General features: G+C 36.3%; 1 protein-coding gene across 1 annotated transcript in view; it reads left to right on the forward strand.

The window, feature by feature from the left end:
• Positions 1 to 4,121: 4,121 nt before the first annotated feature.
• Positions 4,122 to 18,136, forward strand: part of LOC131056599 (V-type proton ATPase subunit c''2) — a 39,989-nt gene continuing 25,974 nt past the window's right edge. The window contains exons 1-2 of the mRNA XM_057990903.2: positions 4,122 to 4,442; positions 4,549 to 4,626. Of these exons, the coding sequence (XP_057846886.1) occupies positions 4,333 to 4,442; positions 4,549 to 4,626 (188 nt within the window). The 5' untranslated portion in view covers positions 4,122 to 4,332. The remainder of the gene's footprint in view (positions 4,443 to 4,548; positions 4,627 to 18,136) is intronic.

The following is an 18,136-nucleotide window of genomic DNA, read 5'->3' on the forward strand; positions in this document are numbered from 1 at the left end:
GTTAATCAACCCATGTAATTAAACTATGTTGAACAAAAATGATTAAATTACAAAGCCTCCTACTTAATCCAGATGAGATGCAAAGTTGTTTGTTTAGTTTTATTACTTTCTGCACCAAAAACGGTTTGCATAGAATATGTTAGTACAAAAAAATAACTATATATCTATCCTACCCTCTACTTTCTTTTTTTCTTCTTCTTTTGATTTTTCACTCTCTATTACAAATGCACTAGAACAGAGTTTGCATACGCTACAAAAAGGAATACATGTGCTATAAAACAAAATGGATGCGCTAGGGAAAATGAAAAATGCGCTAGATAATGAGGCAGATGCACTAGAAAAAGTGATGAATGCACTGGATACGCTAGAGAATGTGATGAATGTTCTAGAATAAGTGGTAAATGCGCTAAAAATGGAGTAAAAATGCTAAAAGGTGAATTTGAAGTGAACATACTGGTGCTAGTTTGAGAAATTTGGGTCTCTGTCTTAGATGTGCTAGATTGGAGACAAATGCGCTAAAACGACCTATAAAACCTGCACACACTAAAATTTAAAAGAAAATGTTAAAAATGGGGCAAGGCCCCACAGTGGGCACCAAAAATGTGAAGTGGAAATCTAACTAACTATAAGACAGTTGAACTAAGCTACCAAGAGACTTATAAAATCCTACAAAGTAACCAAATCACCAATGAAACAAATTAAACAAGTAAACTTAAATAGTTAAACCTTCACATATGTCCCATTGTGTTCTATCAACCAAGTGATCTTGTTTTTGTGATTGCTCTCATAATACACCGATATGGCTTCAAGATGACAAAGAGTTGAATTGACAATGTGGTATTTAAGATGCAATGGAGCGAAACTACAATGCAACTATGGTGAAGATAATGATGATAATGATGAAGCTACTATGATGTGAAAATTGCAAAAATGATCTTATGCTAAGCCAAAGACACACTTTTTAAAATGCTTGTTTGTTAGATGCTAGAATGCTTGATTGCTCTAATGGTAACTAGCCTCAAATATTGGAAAAAGGCTTCTTTTTATAGATTTTGCAGGGCTAAAATCCTAGGTGGTAGAGATCAATGGTTGAGAGTGAATCTTGAGAGGATGGATGGTTGAGATGTGAGAGATAAAGGGGGAAGATGTTCCTCCTACGATGCAAAGGTGGAGGACAAGGTGGAAAGAGATTACACATGACATCATGCTCACCTTGACCAAGGATGAAGACTCCAAGGATAAAGGATAGTTGGAGAGAATATAGGTTTCCCAAGACATGAAGGAGTCAACAATCTAGGGATGTCGGAGAAGATTTAGGCTTCTTAGGACTAGTGTACAATGAGTCACTTTTACCAATTTGATGTGGACAATACCACCTTATAGGATGTAGGGATGTGAGAGAGAATATAGGATATAGGAGGACTCATAAGTCTCCTCATCCTATTAACTAGGGATGATGATGAAGACAATTGAAGAATTAAATATTAAAAATATTTAATTTGTTTAGCCACATGGTGATGAAGATATGAAAGATAAGATGATGGAAATGATGTGGAAATTAGAATTGAAGACTTAGGTTAGATGGTTAATTGAATAGTTTTAAATTATTTAATTAAGATAACTATAGAAGAATCATGATGAATTTTAATTAAATAATAAAATTTAATTAATAAGTTGGTTTAGAGGAATAAGACAAGTGAATCAAATAAATAAATTATTCAATTTATTTATTGATATAAGAATAAAACCATTAAATAAATAATTAATATTTATTTAATTATCTCTAGTTAGTTTTAAGTGTATACAATCACAATCGAGTATCTTCTTTTTGGCAGGTTTCTGAGAGACTCCCAATTTTTCAAGGTTCTCCACCAGTTCTTTCATAGATTATAGGCTTGCTAACTCTCCAAAAAGCAAAGTCTACTCTTCATTAAAAAGATCCCATTTTCCTTCCATAACTTTCTACGGACCCTCTACTTTGCCAAATGCTTGGGGCTCTTCAACACTACCCTTCCCACACCTATTTTTGGGGAAGGGATTAAGTCTACACCCTCGCAAATAATCTCCATTAATTGTATATTAATGTTCGTATTTTGGACCAATGGATCTATCATGATCCGTGAAAGGTCGCCTCGTTTTGCCCTTCAATAGCCTCCACTACAAGGCTCTTATGATTTGGCATATCCTCCTCCAAAATTTGATCCCCCTTTTGAGGCTAATTGATGGCTTTTGCGACTTGATCTGACTCCATGATAAGGTCTGTCAAAACTGTTTGATTGTTTTGAATTAATTCATCCTTGGTTTGAGCCAAGCTATCTTTAGCTACTCCTAAACTAATGGCTCCCTTACTTTGTGGGATAGGCCTAATGAATAGCTTTCATTTTCTTGGGACTTCCTTGTTCTCTATTGCCACCATAAGAGCTTTGCCCTTATTTTTCCCTTGAGAGCTCAAATTTGTTACTTTATTCGTTTGCAACTCTGAAATTTTTATAGGGCTTGCTAATGGTGTAGTAATGTTCTGGGTGGCCTTAGGAGCTTCAGGGCTCCTTGTGACTTTGGCAGAGCTACTAGTTTCAAATCCTTTCCCCAAAATGCATCTGCCTCTCAAATTATTTTAATCAATTTCCACCTTATGAAGCCATTTGCCCTTTTTTGTGATAATATCTAGATTCTCTAGGGTTTCCTTGTCCTAATCTATATCTATATAGATTTTTTCTTTTGACTCCAATTTTCAAAAGAAAAACTTCTCTACTCCCAAAAAAGAACCCAACACTTCCTCTATCTTGCTAAGAGCCTCCAAATTCCACCATTTAGAGGGTAGGTCCTCTAACCTTATCCATCTCAGGGATTTTTCTCATTTCGTGTTTCGATGGATTGAAATTAGGTTCCCAATCCATGCAATAGAAGCTAAATCCCTCAAAGAACATGGGTTTTCCAAAAAGGATTTCCTATTCTAAGAATTTAACCATACATTCTATGAGGAAAAAAACCATTAGAGAGCGATCTGCTACTTACCCTGGCACCGTAGCTTCCAATCCATCAATCTGTGATCTGCTTGATTAGGTAGCTCATACTGCACTATTTTGCAAAGAAGGCGTAGTTGTTGAGATGATTCCAAGTTTGTGCTAGGGTTTTGGGTCAAATGAAAAAGCCTTTCTCTCTGTGAGAGTGTGTTTATGCCACTATTATTGTTTTAATAAGTACACATATGAAATTTATGTATAGGTATGGAGGATATTTCTCTATAGGTATATATGAAAAATCATAATATATCATCCATGTCATCATATCTTGGTTCTCGATAGTCACTATTTCATTTATTGCATATCTTACTTTAGCATGCATCTTTCATGCAATTTCATATGCAGACCAAAGTGGGGAAAAACATAAGGGATAAAAATGCATACACCACACTTTCACAACTTCATAATACACCACTTTAAGTAATATATAAACACATTTTTATAGTGCTTAACTGATTTTGCACATAGAGTGACCCCAATTTTGAAGCTAAAACTTAAAATATCCTTATCCATTGCCTCAACCATGATCAATTTGATCCCATAATAACTTTTCCTTTCTAAACTAGGCCACGAGCATGACACTATCCCTAGATTGGTATATACCCCATAACTTAGTCCACTAAATTCAAACTTGAAATCTCCTCCTCTTGATGTGACTTTTATGAAATTTGTTCATTACCTTGTCAATTAACATGAAAAATACCTCAAGTTGAGAGATTAAGATCACACATCTATATACAACCTAGGTAATTAGTTATCATTGAAAGATAATTAGAACATCTCATAACAAATCATCTACACTAAAACATTATTTCAACATCATAACATCATTACATCTTTACAATAACAAGGTTTCTAATTATAATTGTGTGAATTTTTCCCATCAATACTTCAAATCATATTCATAATCCATCATTAAAATAAAGAAAATAAATAATATATTACATACACTTATTTACTATAAATAAATAAATAAATAAAGAATATAAATTTTTTAAAAATCTACACACCATTTTAGAGAATTATAACGTTCCATAATAATAATAATAATAGTAATAAAAGATAAATAAATTAAACGCAAGCATCATCACATACCTGTTAGCCGATATTCACACCGAAGTTTCCTCAAACCACAAACTACAATCACATTCACGTCAACTAACTGCGTGTCGTTTAGAGCAGTAACCTGAAAAGATTTGCGTTAGATCTGTGTGTGGGGCAAATCCTCTTGTCAAATTTGCTCCAGAATTGAAGCCCTTTTCGTATTATTGATTAATTGCCGAGAACTGAGATTCGAGCAGCCGACGTGATGGATAAATCAAGTTCGTGGGCGCACGCGCTGGGGCATATATCTCCTTACGCATATTCTGCTGTGGGCATTGGCATTGCCATTGGGATTTCTGTATTGGGTGCTGCCTGGTATAATGCTTTTCCCTTGCTTCCATTATCTTTATTTGTGAAGCATTTCTATGTTTTGTTCTATTTTGCTGCTGATTACGGGCCTGAATTTATTATTTACGATCAGGGGCATATATATAACGGGGAGCAGTCTTATTGGGGCCGCTATTAAAGAACCTCGAATTACATCTAAGAATCTGATTAGGTATTTTTGTTTTTTTCTTTTGTTTCTGTAATTCGTTTTCAGGTCTTTGGCTATTTTGTTTGGGGATAAAGGAAATTTAGTATCCATATCAGGTAAACAAATTGGTGAATAATGAAAAAAATTCTCGAGATTCTTTAATTTAAGATCTCACAGATTGTTCAAAATGCGAAAAAATCTGGATTTTTTAACCTTAAAATAAGCCTTATGCTGGAATGATTTTTCTTGGATTTGATCCAATTTGGTTCCAATATTGTTGAATATGTTTCATTTCCGTCTTGGCGCTATTCTGTCTAGAAACATCTTTAAACTTGATGTAAGGGCAGAAGGTTTTTGTTTAGTATCATGCTTGAACTGAATATTGGAGCTGGCCTACCTCCCACTACACTTTACAGTTTTTGTCAGGGTCTTCACATCAAGGGTATTTTTAAAGGCAATTCCTTCACCACATCCACAAAGAAGAATTAATATCAAGAACTCTTAATGTGGGGTCACGTCTGCTGCTTTTTGAACCAGGTTTATCAGTTTAATAAGTACCCTTCTCAGCGCTTACTACAATTTAGTGTACTCGCCTTATACTTTCATACGTTAACCAGCATACCTCTTTAATGTATGTGGCACGGCTGCCAGGGTTTGAATCTAGCTCATTGTTGCAACAAGTGACTCATTTTACCACGAGACCATGGCCCCATGACCCATGGAATTGCTACATGTATTTAAATAAATTAACTTTTATGTTTTTGACGATCAAAAGTTAAGGTACAAATGCGTTTGCTGGCTGCTATATTGTTTAAGCAATTCTTTTTTAGTTTAGTTTTAAATGAAATTTTATACAGCTGAAAAAATCTAGCAGAAGTGCCTCTTATTTTAGCTTATGGCGTTTTTCAAAGATAAGGCTTCATGCCTGAATAAGTTTGAACCAAAATACAATTGTCTTTGTGTGCTTCTTAAAGTACCAACCAAGGTCTGTGCTAGAAGTTGCATCACTGGGTATAGTATTTTCAAGTTAAGTTTTATGCAACCTTAAAAGTTAGCAGAAGTGTTTCATCACTGGCTATAGCATTTTCAAATTAAGTTTTATGCAACCTTCAAAGTTAGCAGAAATGCCTCTACTTTCAATTGTATGCTATGATGATACAAACCTATCAAATAAGTGATAATTAGAAAAAGATCAAAAGAATGGCTTTGATGAAACGTCAATTACTTATATCAATCACTTAGATGTATCAAGTTTGACAAATAAAATTGGGAGGTTCTGCATAATTTCTTGGGCAATTACGATGCCATCAAACACCTAATTCCTTTAACAAATGCGTTTGCTGGCTGCTATATTGTTTAAGCAATTCTTTTTTAGTTTAGTTTTAAATGAAATTTTATACAGCTGAAAAAATCTAGCAGAAGTGCCTCTTATTTTAGCTTATGGCGTTTTTTAAAGATAAGGCTTCATGCCTGAATAAGTTTGAACCAAAATACAATTGTCTTTGTGTGCTTCTTAAAGTACCAACCAAGGTCTGTGCTAGAAGTTGCATCACTGGGTATAGTATTTTCAAGTTAAGTTTTATGCAACCTTAAAAGTTAGCAGAAGTGTTTCATCACTGGCTATAGTATTTTCAAATTAAGTTTTATGCAACCTTCAAAGTTAGCAGAAATGCCTCTACTTTCAATTGTATGCTATGATGATACAAACCTATCAAATAAGTGATAATTAGAAAAAGATCAAAAGAATGGCTTTGATGAAACGTCAATTACTTATATCAATCACTTAGATGTATCAAGTTTGACAAATAAAATTGGGAGGTTCTGCATAATTTCTTGGGCAATTACGATGCCATCAAACACCTAATTCCTTTAACAAACCCGGGCTTGTGATAGGGAAATGATCTGTTGTAAAATTAGCAATCTATACGATTACCTTAGATACAATTTTCTAGACAGTGTTGCATAGAGAGAGGCCAACATAATCTTGAGTGTTTTTCTGGCTTCTTAGGAATCCGCATCAGATAAAAATATAATCATTTTTTACATTTTTGTTTGAAATAAATGTAATCCAGGTTCAATACATTTTTGTTTCAATACATCATCTCCATTATGCAGAAATGTTGAAAGAACTGTGAAGCAAGGTTCTCTAATCCAGGAGCCTTGTTGTAACTAAGTAAGATACCAAATATTCATCTCTTGTTCTCTTACTGGCCTGGTAAGAAAACTATTTTGAGCCTTTGTGATCAATTTTGGTCAATGTTCAGTAGGGAATTTGGTACTGCTCCATCTTGTATTGGCTCTGTTAACAATTTGGAAGTTGTATCTTACAAAAGCTATCTGCTTCTATTCCATATGAAGCACTAAGCTGATCGTGCAATTGATATGCATTTTTTGGAGGGTGAATTTATGAAAAACTGTTTTCTTGTCACCGGTGCATGACCAGTTAAGCAACCTGTGGTGTTGGTATCCAAAAGGTCTTCTCTTTACAAGTCAGCCAATGCCTATATCTAATAATACCCTGGATCTGGAGATCAGAATTATCTGATTGGTGGTGAATCAAGTCTTGTGAGGAAGCTAAATCACAATTAATTTATTTTAATTTTTATATGGTCAGTCAGAAGTGCTTTGGATGGAATTATTTTTTCCAGTTTATCTTGTAGACCATCAGAGACTTGAGTTTTTTTGATAATACAAATGAAATGCATGACAATTCAGATCTTTGATATTTCCTCAGGTAAACATTTTAGTTACTTTACCTGGAATCTGTGAGCTCCATTAGTATTTGCTCCTTTCATTTCACCAAAGCTGAACTGAGTTATACATGTCAGGATTTTTTCGGTTATGTTATAAATTTGAAAGAGGGCTTGCCAACTACAGAATCAAAAGAAATATCTAATTTATAGTTTGTGATCTGATATAAGATGATCATTGACATGTTTGAGATTTGACACCCACTATGGATATACAAGTCTGGATTCAGGAAATGGTCTAATTCTTCTGCTACATAGTGCAGTCCGTTCCATCTGCTGCATCATGTTAACCTGCCTTGGACAAAATCTAGGCTAACAGTTAAATGATTATGCATGAAAACACTCAAAGATTCAGCAAACTCATCTTTAATTATTTATTCTCTGACTCTCTTTTCCTAGCTAGTGCTAAAACCGTCATAAAGTATTTCCTGAAAATTACTACTGTTGCAGATTTGATCAATCATGTAGAGTTGTTAACAGATGCCCAAATACAACTGGTATATATATCAATTCTTTACTGAAAAAAATGAGGTCATGGGAGAAGAATATTCAACAATACTCCATGAATGTACATCACAATTTATAAAAAACCATATTTCTGGGATTCCTTAATATGGCCATGCTTCCCAATCTTGAAGTTGGATTTGATAGGAAATAGTCTTATTCTTATGCTACGGAGTGCAGTCCTTTCCATCTTTTGCACCATTTTGACTGGCCCTGAGTAAAACCCAGGAGAACTGTTGGATGTTTAAATCTGAATGCTTTGAAAGATTCAGCAAAGTTACCTTCAATTTTTCATCCTCTTTCTTTCTCGGCATTAAAACAAACCTTAGTAAAGTATTTCCCTGAAATTTTCCTGTAATGTCCTTGACCAAGATTTTATCTAGCTTTGCAATTCTTTTTTGTTTTCCCGACAAGCCAAATCTGTAGCAACAAGAATATTGTCAGCAGTAGACTTATATATTTTATTTCCAAAAAGAAGTAAACTGAGAGTTTTTACACAAAATGGCAGTAAATTTGATTTTTATTCATCAAAGAATGCTACAACTTATTGCATTTATTTCCATTAAAAATCAGTACAAATAATATGAAATCAACTCACAAAGACCTTCAGCAAAAATAATGACAGATCTGAAACAATGAAAAGTTCTAGTAATTTTTGCCACCTAAATCACTGAAGCAGTGGTATGGATTGCTGTGGCAGTGGTATGGATCACTGCAGTAGTGGTATGGTTTACTGTAGCTGCCGTATGGATCATCATAGCAGCAGTTGAGTTCTTGTAACAGCAGTATGGGTTATTATAGCAGCCTTAAAAAAAAATTCTTTAATCTATGCACGATATGGTTCTTGGATGAAATCATTGATACTAAATTGAAGGCTTTACATCCTCCAATTGATTGGAAACCATGGGGGTTTTCATCCGCTAGTAAAAAGATGAACATAAATGTCTAAGCTCTGGAAAAGGGTTTTAATTTTGATATTGAATATAATCCCTAACTTTGAGGAATTATCCTTATTTTATAGAGTTTCCTTTGCTGCTTTTATTTTTTTTCTTACACAAGATCTTTTAATATCTCACTAAAATAACCTTTTAATCACAACTAATAATAATGCATAAGCTATCTTTTTTTAATATTTAAGAATAAAAACATATCGATAAACTTAAATAATTATTTTAAATATTTCCCACTCACCACCCTTAATCTACGGGAAATTAGAAATAGGATATGGTTTTACCCCATAAAATTAATCCGGAAGTGGGAACATGACTTTTTCACTTTTGCAGACTTGAGATTGATCATGTAGAGTTGGAAACAAACAGGTGAGTTTAATTGGCAAATGCATGCAAATCTAAACTGAAACAAGGAGGACATGGGAAAATGATTGTTTGACATACCTTGTGTGTATCCAACACAATATAAGTAAAACCATATTTGTTGGATGTCCTAGTATAGCGCTGCTTCTCATCTTCAAGTTGATGAAAAACTGAGAAGTTTGCTGCAAACTGTTTTTAGTGAATAGGGTGCAAGCATTCTTCAGGATTGAGATTGGTTTCTTGTAATAAAAGTTAAAACTATGCTATTTTAATTCCATAAACTTTTCCATGGAGAGAATGCCTCTTCAAACTTTAGTCCAAGCTTAGAATATTCTGCACAACTTTTGGGTTGACATGGAGTGCGGTGTCGAATCTTGATTAATGGTGTGAGATCTGTTCCCATTTCTTTAGAGGTCTGGCAAATATGACAACTCATTATAGAGAAGACATGGGTGCCTAATTATGATGTTTTTTTCTTCTAGTTTCCTTAGATCTGAGGGAGAATCCTGGTTGAATATATTCTGGTTGAGGTGGCTGCTGAATTTTATACCCTAGGTTTGTTAATCAGATTTATATCCTTTGATTATGCCTAGATTGTAATCAGATTTGTAGCATTTTAATAAGTTAACATTCAGTAAAATCAGAAATGAAGTAAGTAAACAGGAGACAAACACACATACCCTGGGAAAACCTCCAAGGAGGAAAAACCCAGCATTAAAGACCCACAGGTCAGATTATATATTCTCCTCTAAAATCACAAGTACAATACTTAGCTTCTTTGTCAGATCTGATCCTTTTGTATGGCAGATCTGCACTTCTAAGTTCTCCAAGTCTGTACCAAAACAGCCTATGTCCTCTTGGACAATTTCGCACAAGTCTGAATAATTTCGCACTCCTCCTCGTGAATTCGCACCTTATCAGGCAGAGCTACTTCACTTTACTTGCAATTGAATGAGTGTGTTTGACTTGCAAAGTGTCTTTCATTTATATGCACCTTTAACTCTTATTTGCAAGTCGGCCTCCTTTAAATTTTGGCGCCAATATATATTATTGCGGCATGTGTATTTAGGATAGCGTGAAGATTGGGGCTGGGCATAGACTTGGGGTCACGTTACCCTTTAGGATAGGGCCCAAACCTAAAAGGGTTCGGATGTTGCCTTAAGGCAATCCGAACCCATATATAGCCCTAGTTACAAACAACACTCCCTCTTAACTAGGGAAGAGGAGAATACATAATCTGAACCATTAGAGTTCCATCTAGCACACAAGCATAGAATGGATCTAGCATACAAGCATAGAATTGCATCTTCCACCTAGCACACAAGCATAGGATGGTTCTAGCACACAAGCATAGAAAGTGTAATACACCAGTGGGTCTTTACATAATTACAATTATCCATCTAGCACACAAGCATAGATTGGATATAATTCATTCTTGCACACAAGCAAAGAATGATTCAAAGTGCTACAGATAGAGTCACTGAGATTGAAGCTCCCTCTCAATCAGGGTTCCGTTTTCCACAAAACCAAGTCTGTCTCTGAAGTATTTGAACTTCACTTTGGATAAAGGTTTGGTAAGGATGTCCGCAATCTTTTCATCTGTGCTAATGTACTTTAGATGAATGGCGCCTCTTTGCACCATGTCCCGAATGAAATGATAGTGTGTTTCCACATGTTTGGACCGATCATGGAATACAGGATTTACTGACATCTTTATACAGCTTTGATTATCACAATGGATGGTGGTAGGACCACTAGCTTGACCAAATAGTCCAACAAGGAGCTTACGAAGCCACACTGCTTCTCTGGATGCAACAGATGCGGCAATGTACTCAGCTTCTGCAGTGCTTAATGCTACCGAAGATTGCTTTCTACGTGCCCAAGAGATCACTGCAGAGCCCAAGTTGAAGCATATACCTGAAGTACTTTTCCTGTCCTTGACACTTCCTGCCCAATCTGAATCTGAGTAGCCTTCCAAGAGGATTGAGGTATTAAGTGAATACTTCAGCCCATAACCAATCGTGCCACGCAGGTATCTTAGAATGTGCTTGGCAGGGTGAACAAGTTTAGGTAAGCTCATGAACTGGCTGAGAGCATTCACAGCATAACAGATATCTGGCCTAGTATTGACTAGGTACATCAGGGAGCCAATCAACTGCCTGTACTCAGATGGATCTGCAAAACCAGAGTTAGCTGCAGAAACACTTAACTTCTTTAAGTTAGATTCCATAGGAGTATGCATAGGTTTACAATCTATCATCCTAGATCTTTTCAAAATATCAATAGTATATTTTCCTTGACTTAGAAAATTTTCATTGGATCTTTGCCATACTTCTAACCCTAGGAAGTAATGCATTAAACCTAAGTCCTTCATTTCAAATTTTGAGGCTAATTCCTTCTTACATCTTATGATTAATTTACTTTCACCAGTGAGAAATAAATCATCCACATACAAAACTAAAATAAGCATCTCACCATTATAAACTTTCAAGTAAATGTTAGCATTAGCATCATTTTTGCAAAATCCTAAGCTTAGTAAGTACTTATCAATTCTTTCATACCAAGCACGAGGAGCCTGTTTGAGCCCATATAAGGCTTTCTTCAACCTGCAAACATGAGAATCTCTTTTATGGATTACATAACCTTCTGGTTGCTCAATATAGACTTCCTCCTCAATGACACCATTGAGGAAGACTGTCTTAACGTCCATTTGATGCAGCTCCCAACCTTTGGCTGCAGCAATAGCTATTATAGATCTAATAGAAGTATATCTAGCAGTAGGGCCAAAGGTTTCTTCATAATCTATTCCTTCCTTCTGAGAAAAACCACGAGCTACAAACCTAGCTTTATATTTTTCAATACTACCATCAGCATTATGTTTAATTTTAAACAACCATTTAGAGGAAACAACAGACTTACCTTTGGGTCTGGGTACAATGTCCCAGACATCATTCTTGATGATAGACCCATACTCTTCATCCATGGCTAATTTCCAAGCATGATGGGACATAGCTTCTTCGACATTGTGAGGTTCAGATTCAATGATATTGCACATCACAGAAATGTAGTTGGCATGATTTTGGAATCTCTTGCTATCTCTAAAGGTTCCTCTGGGAGCAGCAAATCCTTCAGCATCTTGAATCGTGTTTCTAACCCAAAGTGGTCTCTTCTTGCAGACCACAATATCCTGAGGTATATCGGTAGAGTGCATAGGTTCTGATGGGTCATTCTGAACTTCCTGATCTGGAAGGTCAGTAGACTCCTCCTGTATCTCAGGGTTATCATCAACTATTGAATCTTGATTTTCAATCACCATATCATTATTGTTGGTTAATGAACCTTTAGATCTTTTGAAAGCAATATCTTCTTCAAAAGTTACATCTCTACTTACCTCAACATACCTTTGACCTGGAATGTAGATCCTGAAGGCTTTGGAAGATTCACTGTATCCCACTAAGATGCCTTTCTTTCCAGATGGATCCAACTTGGTTTGTTTTTCTTTGGGCACATGAACATACACAGGGCTCCCGAGTATCCTTAGGTGATTGATGTCAGGTTTGATTCCTGTAAAGGCTTCTTCAGGAGTCACATCCTTTAGGGCGCGATGAGGACATCTATTCTGAATGTAAACTGCTGTTTTGGATGCTTCCGCCCATAGAAAAGGTTGCAGGTCTTGATCATGGATCATGGCTCTTGCAGCTTCAACAATGGTCCTGTTCTTTCTTTCAGCAACTCCATTTTGCTGAGGATTGTAGGGAATGCAGAACTCCCTCTTAATTCTTGCTTTAACACAAAAGTCATAGAAACTACCTGAGGTGTATTCACCTCCATTGTTAGACCTCAAACATTTAATTCGATTTCCTGTAGTATTTTCAACTAAGGTTTTGAATTCTTTAAATCTGTTTAGGACTTCTTCAGACTCTTTAGATTTAAGAAAATAGATCCATGTTTTCCTAGAGAAATCATCTATGAAGATAACATAATATAGGAAACCGCTAGGAGATGCTACAGACATAGGACCACATAAAAATGAAAGAATTAATTCTAACCTTTCTTTAGCCCTACTATCGCTTTTATGAAAGGGATTCTTTACATTCTTACCCATTGCACAACCTTTACAAGCATCATCATGAGATAAATTGAGTTTAGGCATACCTTTAACCATTTTACCGAGAGTGGGAAGAGCTTGGAAGTGTAGGTGACCCAATCTTCTATGCCATAGCTCGCATGATTTAGGGGTCTCATGAATGAGAGCTTGAATTGGATTAGTTGCAAGCTTATATAAACTATCACATCTATTTCCAATAATACGAGCAGATTTGAAATTAGATTTCTTAGGCCAAGCGAGTACTTTCCCTTCAGAAAGTGCTATTTGCAAACCCTTATCTTCTAAGGCAGAAATGGAAATAAGATTTCTTTTAATACCAGGTACAAAGAGAATATCACAGAGTTGTAAGGAAATACCAGAATCTAGTTTTAAAGAGGTAGTGCCAGAACCTTTTACCGAGTATCGAGCATCATCACCGATTACTACATGAAGGTTGGTGTCTTTTTCAATCAGATTTGAGAGATGCTCACGAAATCTTGAGATGTGTCTGGAGGCACCATTGTCAAGTATCCACGTATTGCCATCCGTAGGAACATTGCTGGATAGAGCAGAGATAAGAAGGTAATCTTCACTTTGTTCGACAACTTCATTTAAGTTGGCTTCCCTTTCCTTTGGGTCATTCTGACAATCTCTGGCATAGTGACCATACTTATCACATCTGAAGCAACGAATGTGAGAGGAATCTCTTGACTTTTTCCTTGGATCATAGGATGAGGATCTAAAGTCTTTGCTTCTCTTTTCTTTCTTCCAATGTCCACCTTTCCTAGATTTAGCTAAGAGAACATGATTATCTTTGTGAGAGTTCTTGAGTTTTCCTCTTACCTCAATTCGAGATTCCTCTTCGATGCAATCAGATTGAAGATGCTCAAAGTTGGGACGATCGACTCTTCCACCAATGCTACGAATGAATGGTTCCCATTCATCAGGTAGACCATTTAATGCAATCATAACAAGATCTTTATCTGAGATTTGGCAATCAAGAGTGCTTAGCTTGTCCTTTAGTTCATTGATCTTCATGAAGTAGGCTATGATTGAGTCTTCTTCTTTCATTTTCATGTGAAGAAGCTGCTGTCTTAGAGCAAGGGCCCTGCTGAGGTTGTTGACTTCATACATCCCTTCCAAGTGTTTGATCATTTCCCTGGCAGACACAAACTTTGATATGACAGTGACAAGATGATTCTTGACGGACTCAATTATGATCCTTCTAGCCTTGAGGGAATCTTTCTTGAACTGTTTCAGCTCTTCAGCATCTTCTGGAGGAGACAGTCTTTCTTCTTCTACAAATTTCAGTAGATCATTCTCTTCAAGGATCAATAGAATACGGACTTTCCAGGCAGCAAAATCAATGGCTCCCTCAAGTCTATCTTCAGCCTTCAAACCTGACATTTTAATTTGAAAACAAACAACAACTATATGCAACAATTGATTTGCTAAAATCAGAAGTTAGTGACACCTTGGCTCTGATACCATGTAATTTTATACCCTAGGTTTGTTAATCAGATTTATATCCTTTGATTATGCTCTAGATTGTAATCAGATTTGTAGCATTTTAATAAGTTAACATTTAGTAAAATCAGAAATGAAGTAAGTAAACAGGAGACAAACACACATACCCTGGGAAAACCTCCAAGGAGGAAAAACCCAGCATTAAAGACTCACAAGTCAGATTATATATTCTCCTCTAAAATCACAAGTACAATACTTAGCTTCTTTGTCAGATCTGATCCTTTTGTATGGCAGATCTGCACTTCTAAGTTCTCCAAGTCTGTACCAAAACAGCCTATGTCCTCTTGGACAATTTCGCACAAGTCTGAATAATTTCGCACTCCTCCTTGTGAATTCGCACCTTATCAGGCAGAGCTAATTCGCTTTACTTGCAATTGAATGAGTGTGTTTGACTTGCAAAGTGTCTTTCATTTATATGCACCTTTAACTCTTATTTGCAAGTCGGCCTCCTTTAAATTTTGGCGCCAATATATATTATTGTGGCGTGTGTATTTAGGATAGCGTGAAGGGCTGGGCATAGACTTGGGGTCACGTTACCCATTAGGATAGGGCCCAGACCTAAAAGGGTTCGGATGTTGCCTTAAGGCAATCCGAACCCATATATAGCCCTAGTTACAAACAACATTTTAGAGCATATTATTTGCTCATTTAGTACAAAAATATCCCTTAACTCGGTTTGAGGTATCATGTCTTGCATGACATGTCTGGCAAGATGAATATGTATTCAAAAGAATTTTTATTGATCAATAAGTTGAACTTGAGGTTCTATTGTGCATAATACAACAGCTGGATAAATTTAGACACCGATGACAACCTCCAGTGACCAGCTACAGGCCAACCAAAAATTCCTGTACTAACAGGAGCAGGGCCTAACTGTCCAAAACCTAATCCCACAAAAAGAGCCACTTGGCCAAATTCCACCACCCTAAAACTCCCTTGCAAAAGGATGTGTACAATGAGTCGTTTCTACAATCAATAAAACCAGGGGCTTTGCCAAGTGTGTGGTTAGCATACTGTCCCAGAGGATGCAGGCTTCAGACAACACTGATTCTTCACTATTGCTTCTCTCTTAGCTTCAACACGAATAACAAACCGCACACCAGACTCAAAGAATGAGCATTTTTCTCTATGAAAGATTGCTATGTTTATGTTAGCATTTCAATTTGCAACTCAAATTGGAACAATATGTGAAGTAAAATCTCTCTTTAAATTGTAAGGGTAAGCTCTGTGAGATCTAAACTACCCTAGACACTAAGCTATAGATAAAACATATAGTTATCAACACTATACAATATTGTTCAGGTTGTTTTGCATAAATGAAATAATTAACTTTCCACCTGTCTTTTTGCCTCAAGTATGAGCATGGGATTGGTGACAACTTTGTCTCAGAAGTGAAACTTTTAGATGTTAAGAATGAAAGCAACTAATCTAAACACACGAACACGACATCTTTTTATTACTTAAAACAAACACCAACAATCTAATCCAAATATGATTTGAAAGTAATAACAACTTCAACTTAGGACAACACATTATAACAATAACAAAATAGCTAAGTTGCATGCAAATCTTCCACTTAAATGAATAAACATAAATACAAAGCTTGATGCTATTAATTAGTTTCAGTCAAAGTTGCAGGATATTGCATCCCCTCTTCTTCAATATGTATACTGCCATTGTTGAATTTAGACAATCAGATGTTAATCTAATTAATTAAATCATAATCAGACTGAGAATAAGCAGAAATAACAATAGAGCACACGACACAAGACACAAATACCCTGGGAAAACCTCCCTCTTGGAGGAAAAACCCAGCATCAAAGATTCAGATCAGTTCCTTTATTTATAAGCAGATTACATGAACAGTATATATCAGATTACTTATCTGATTGTAGTGCCAATCTAGGGCAGATTCAAACCAAGTATATGTAGCCGTAGTATGTCTTTAGAGAGAGCAGAATATCAACATCACTTGGAGAAGGAGATCGCTGAAGTATAGGACACCACCTTGCCTAGCAAGCTGTCCAATGGATTCGCTCAATGGTCGGATAGACTCGCAGCAGTATGAAGACTTAAATCGCTTTCTTTCCTTTCAAGTTCGCTGACTAAATTCGCATAAGGCTAACGGCACTTGATGAAGATAATATATTGTGTTTGAAGTGTGAAATGAATCTTGTTTATATACAAGATTCATGTTCAAGTTTTCCCAAGTCGGCTTTAACAAAATTGCCGCTATTTTACATATTTTAGTTTTGCCCTTTTGGCGCCCAATTTGGGGCCTACATAAATTGCAAGTTGTACCACGTTTCATTTTGGGCCCAGCCCTATTAGACATGTAATCGCTTAACCTTATTACAATATGATTAATATTTTAATTGCCACTAGGCATCATTAAAATATAATCCGAACTTAGCTATCCATTTTCAACACTCCCTCTTAGCTAGAGAGGATTATAACAAGCTATCACATATTGTAATAATACATCATGAACCTCTTCATCTTACATTGCCCGCAGAGGATGAAGGGTGACTTGCTAGAAACCAACAAAACTTCCCATCTTACATTGCCCGCAAAGGATGGATCCACCTTGCATTGCCCGCAGAGGGTGGAAGAGGTCTTTCACCTCAACCTTCTCCCAGAGAAGGAAATACTGTCACCTTGCATTGCCCGCAGAGGGTGGAGGATGCAAACTAAATTGCACTACTAAGATTGAGACTCCCTCTCAATCAATGCTGTGTTCTCCACAATTCCAAGCTTCTCTCTGAAGTCTTCAAACTTCACTCGAGCTAGAGGCTTGGTGAGAACATCTGAAACCTGTTCATCAGTGCTGATATATTTCAGCTGGATGGCACCTCTTTGTGCCATATCACAAACATAGTGATAATGAGTTTTCACATGTTTTGACCTGTCATGAAACACGAGATTGTTAGACATTTTAATACAACTCTGATTATCACAATAAATAACAGTGGATTCCCAAGGTTGTCCAAACAACCCAGCAAGAAGCTTGCAAGGCCAAACTGCTTCTCTAGTTGCCACACTTGAAGCAATGTATTCAGCTTCTGCAGTACTTAATGCAACTGAGGACTGTTTCCTACTGGCCCAAGAGATCATGGCGGAACCCAAGCTGAATCAGATTCCTGAAGTGCTTTTCCTGTCAGTAACAATTCCAACCCAATCAAAATCAGAGTAGCATTCCAAATTGATTACTGTGTTGATTGGATACTTCAGCCCATAGCCAATTATTCCACGCAAGTATCTCAGGATGTGCTTGGCTGCCACCAAGTGAACATGCTTTGGCTGGTTCATGAATTGGCTAAGTGCACTCATTGCATAGCAAATATCTGTTCTAG

This window comes from Cryptomeria japonica, chromosome 10 (assembly GCF_030272615.1).
Source record: "Cryptomeria japonica chromosome 10, Sugi_1.0, whole genome shotgun sequence".
Lineage (NCBI taxonomy): Eukaryota > Viridiplantae > Streptophyta > Pinopsida > Cupressales > Cupressaceae > Cryptomeria > Cryptomeria japonica.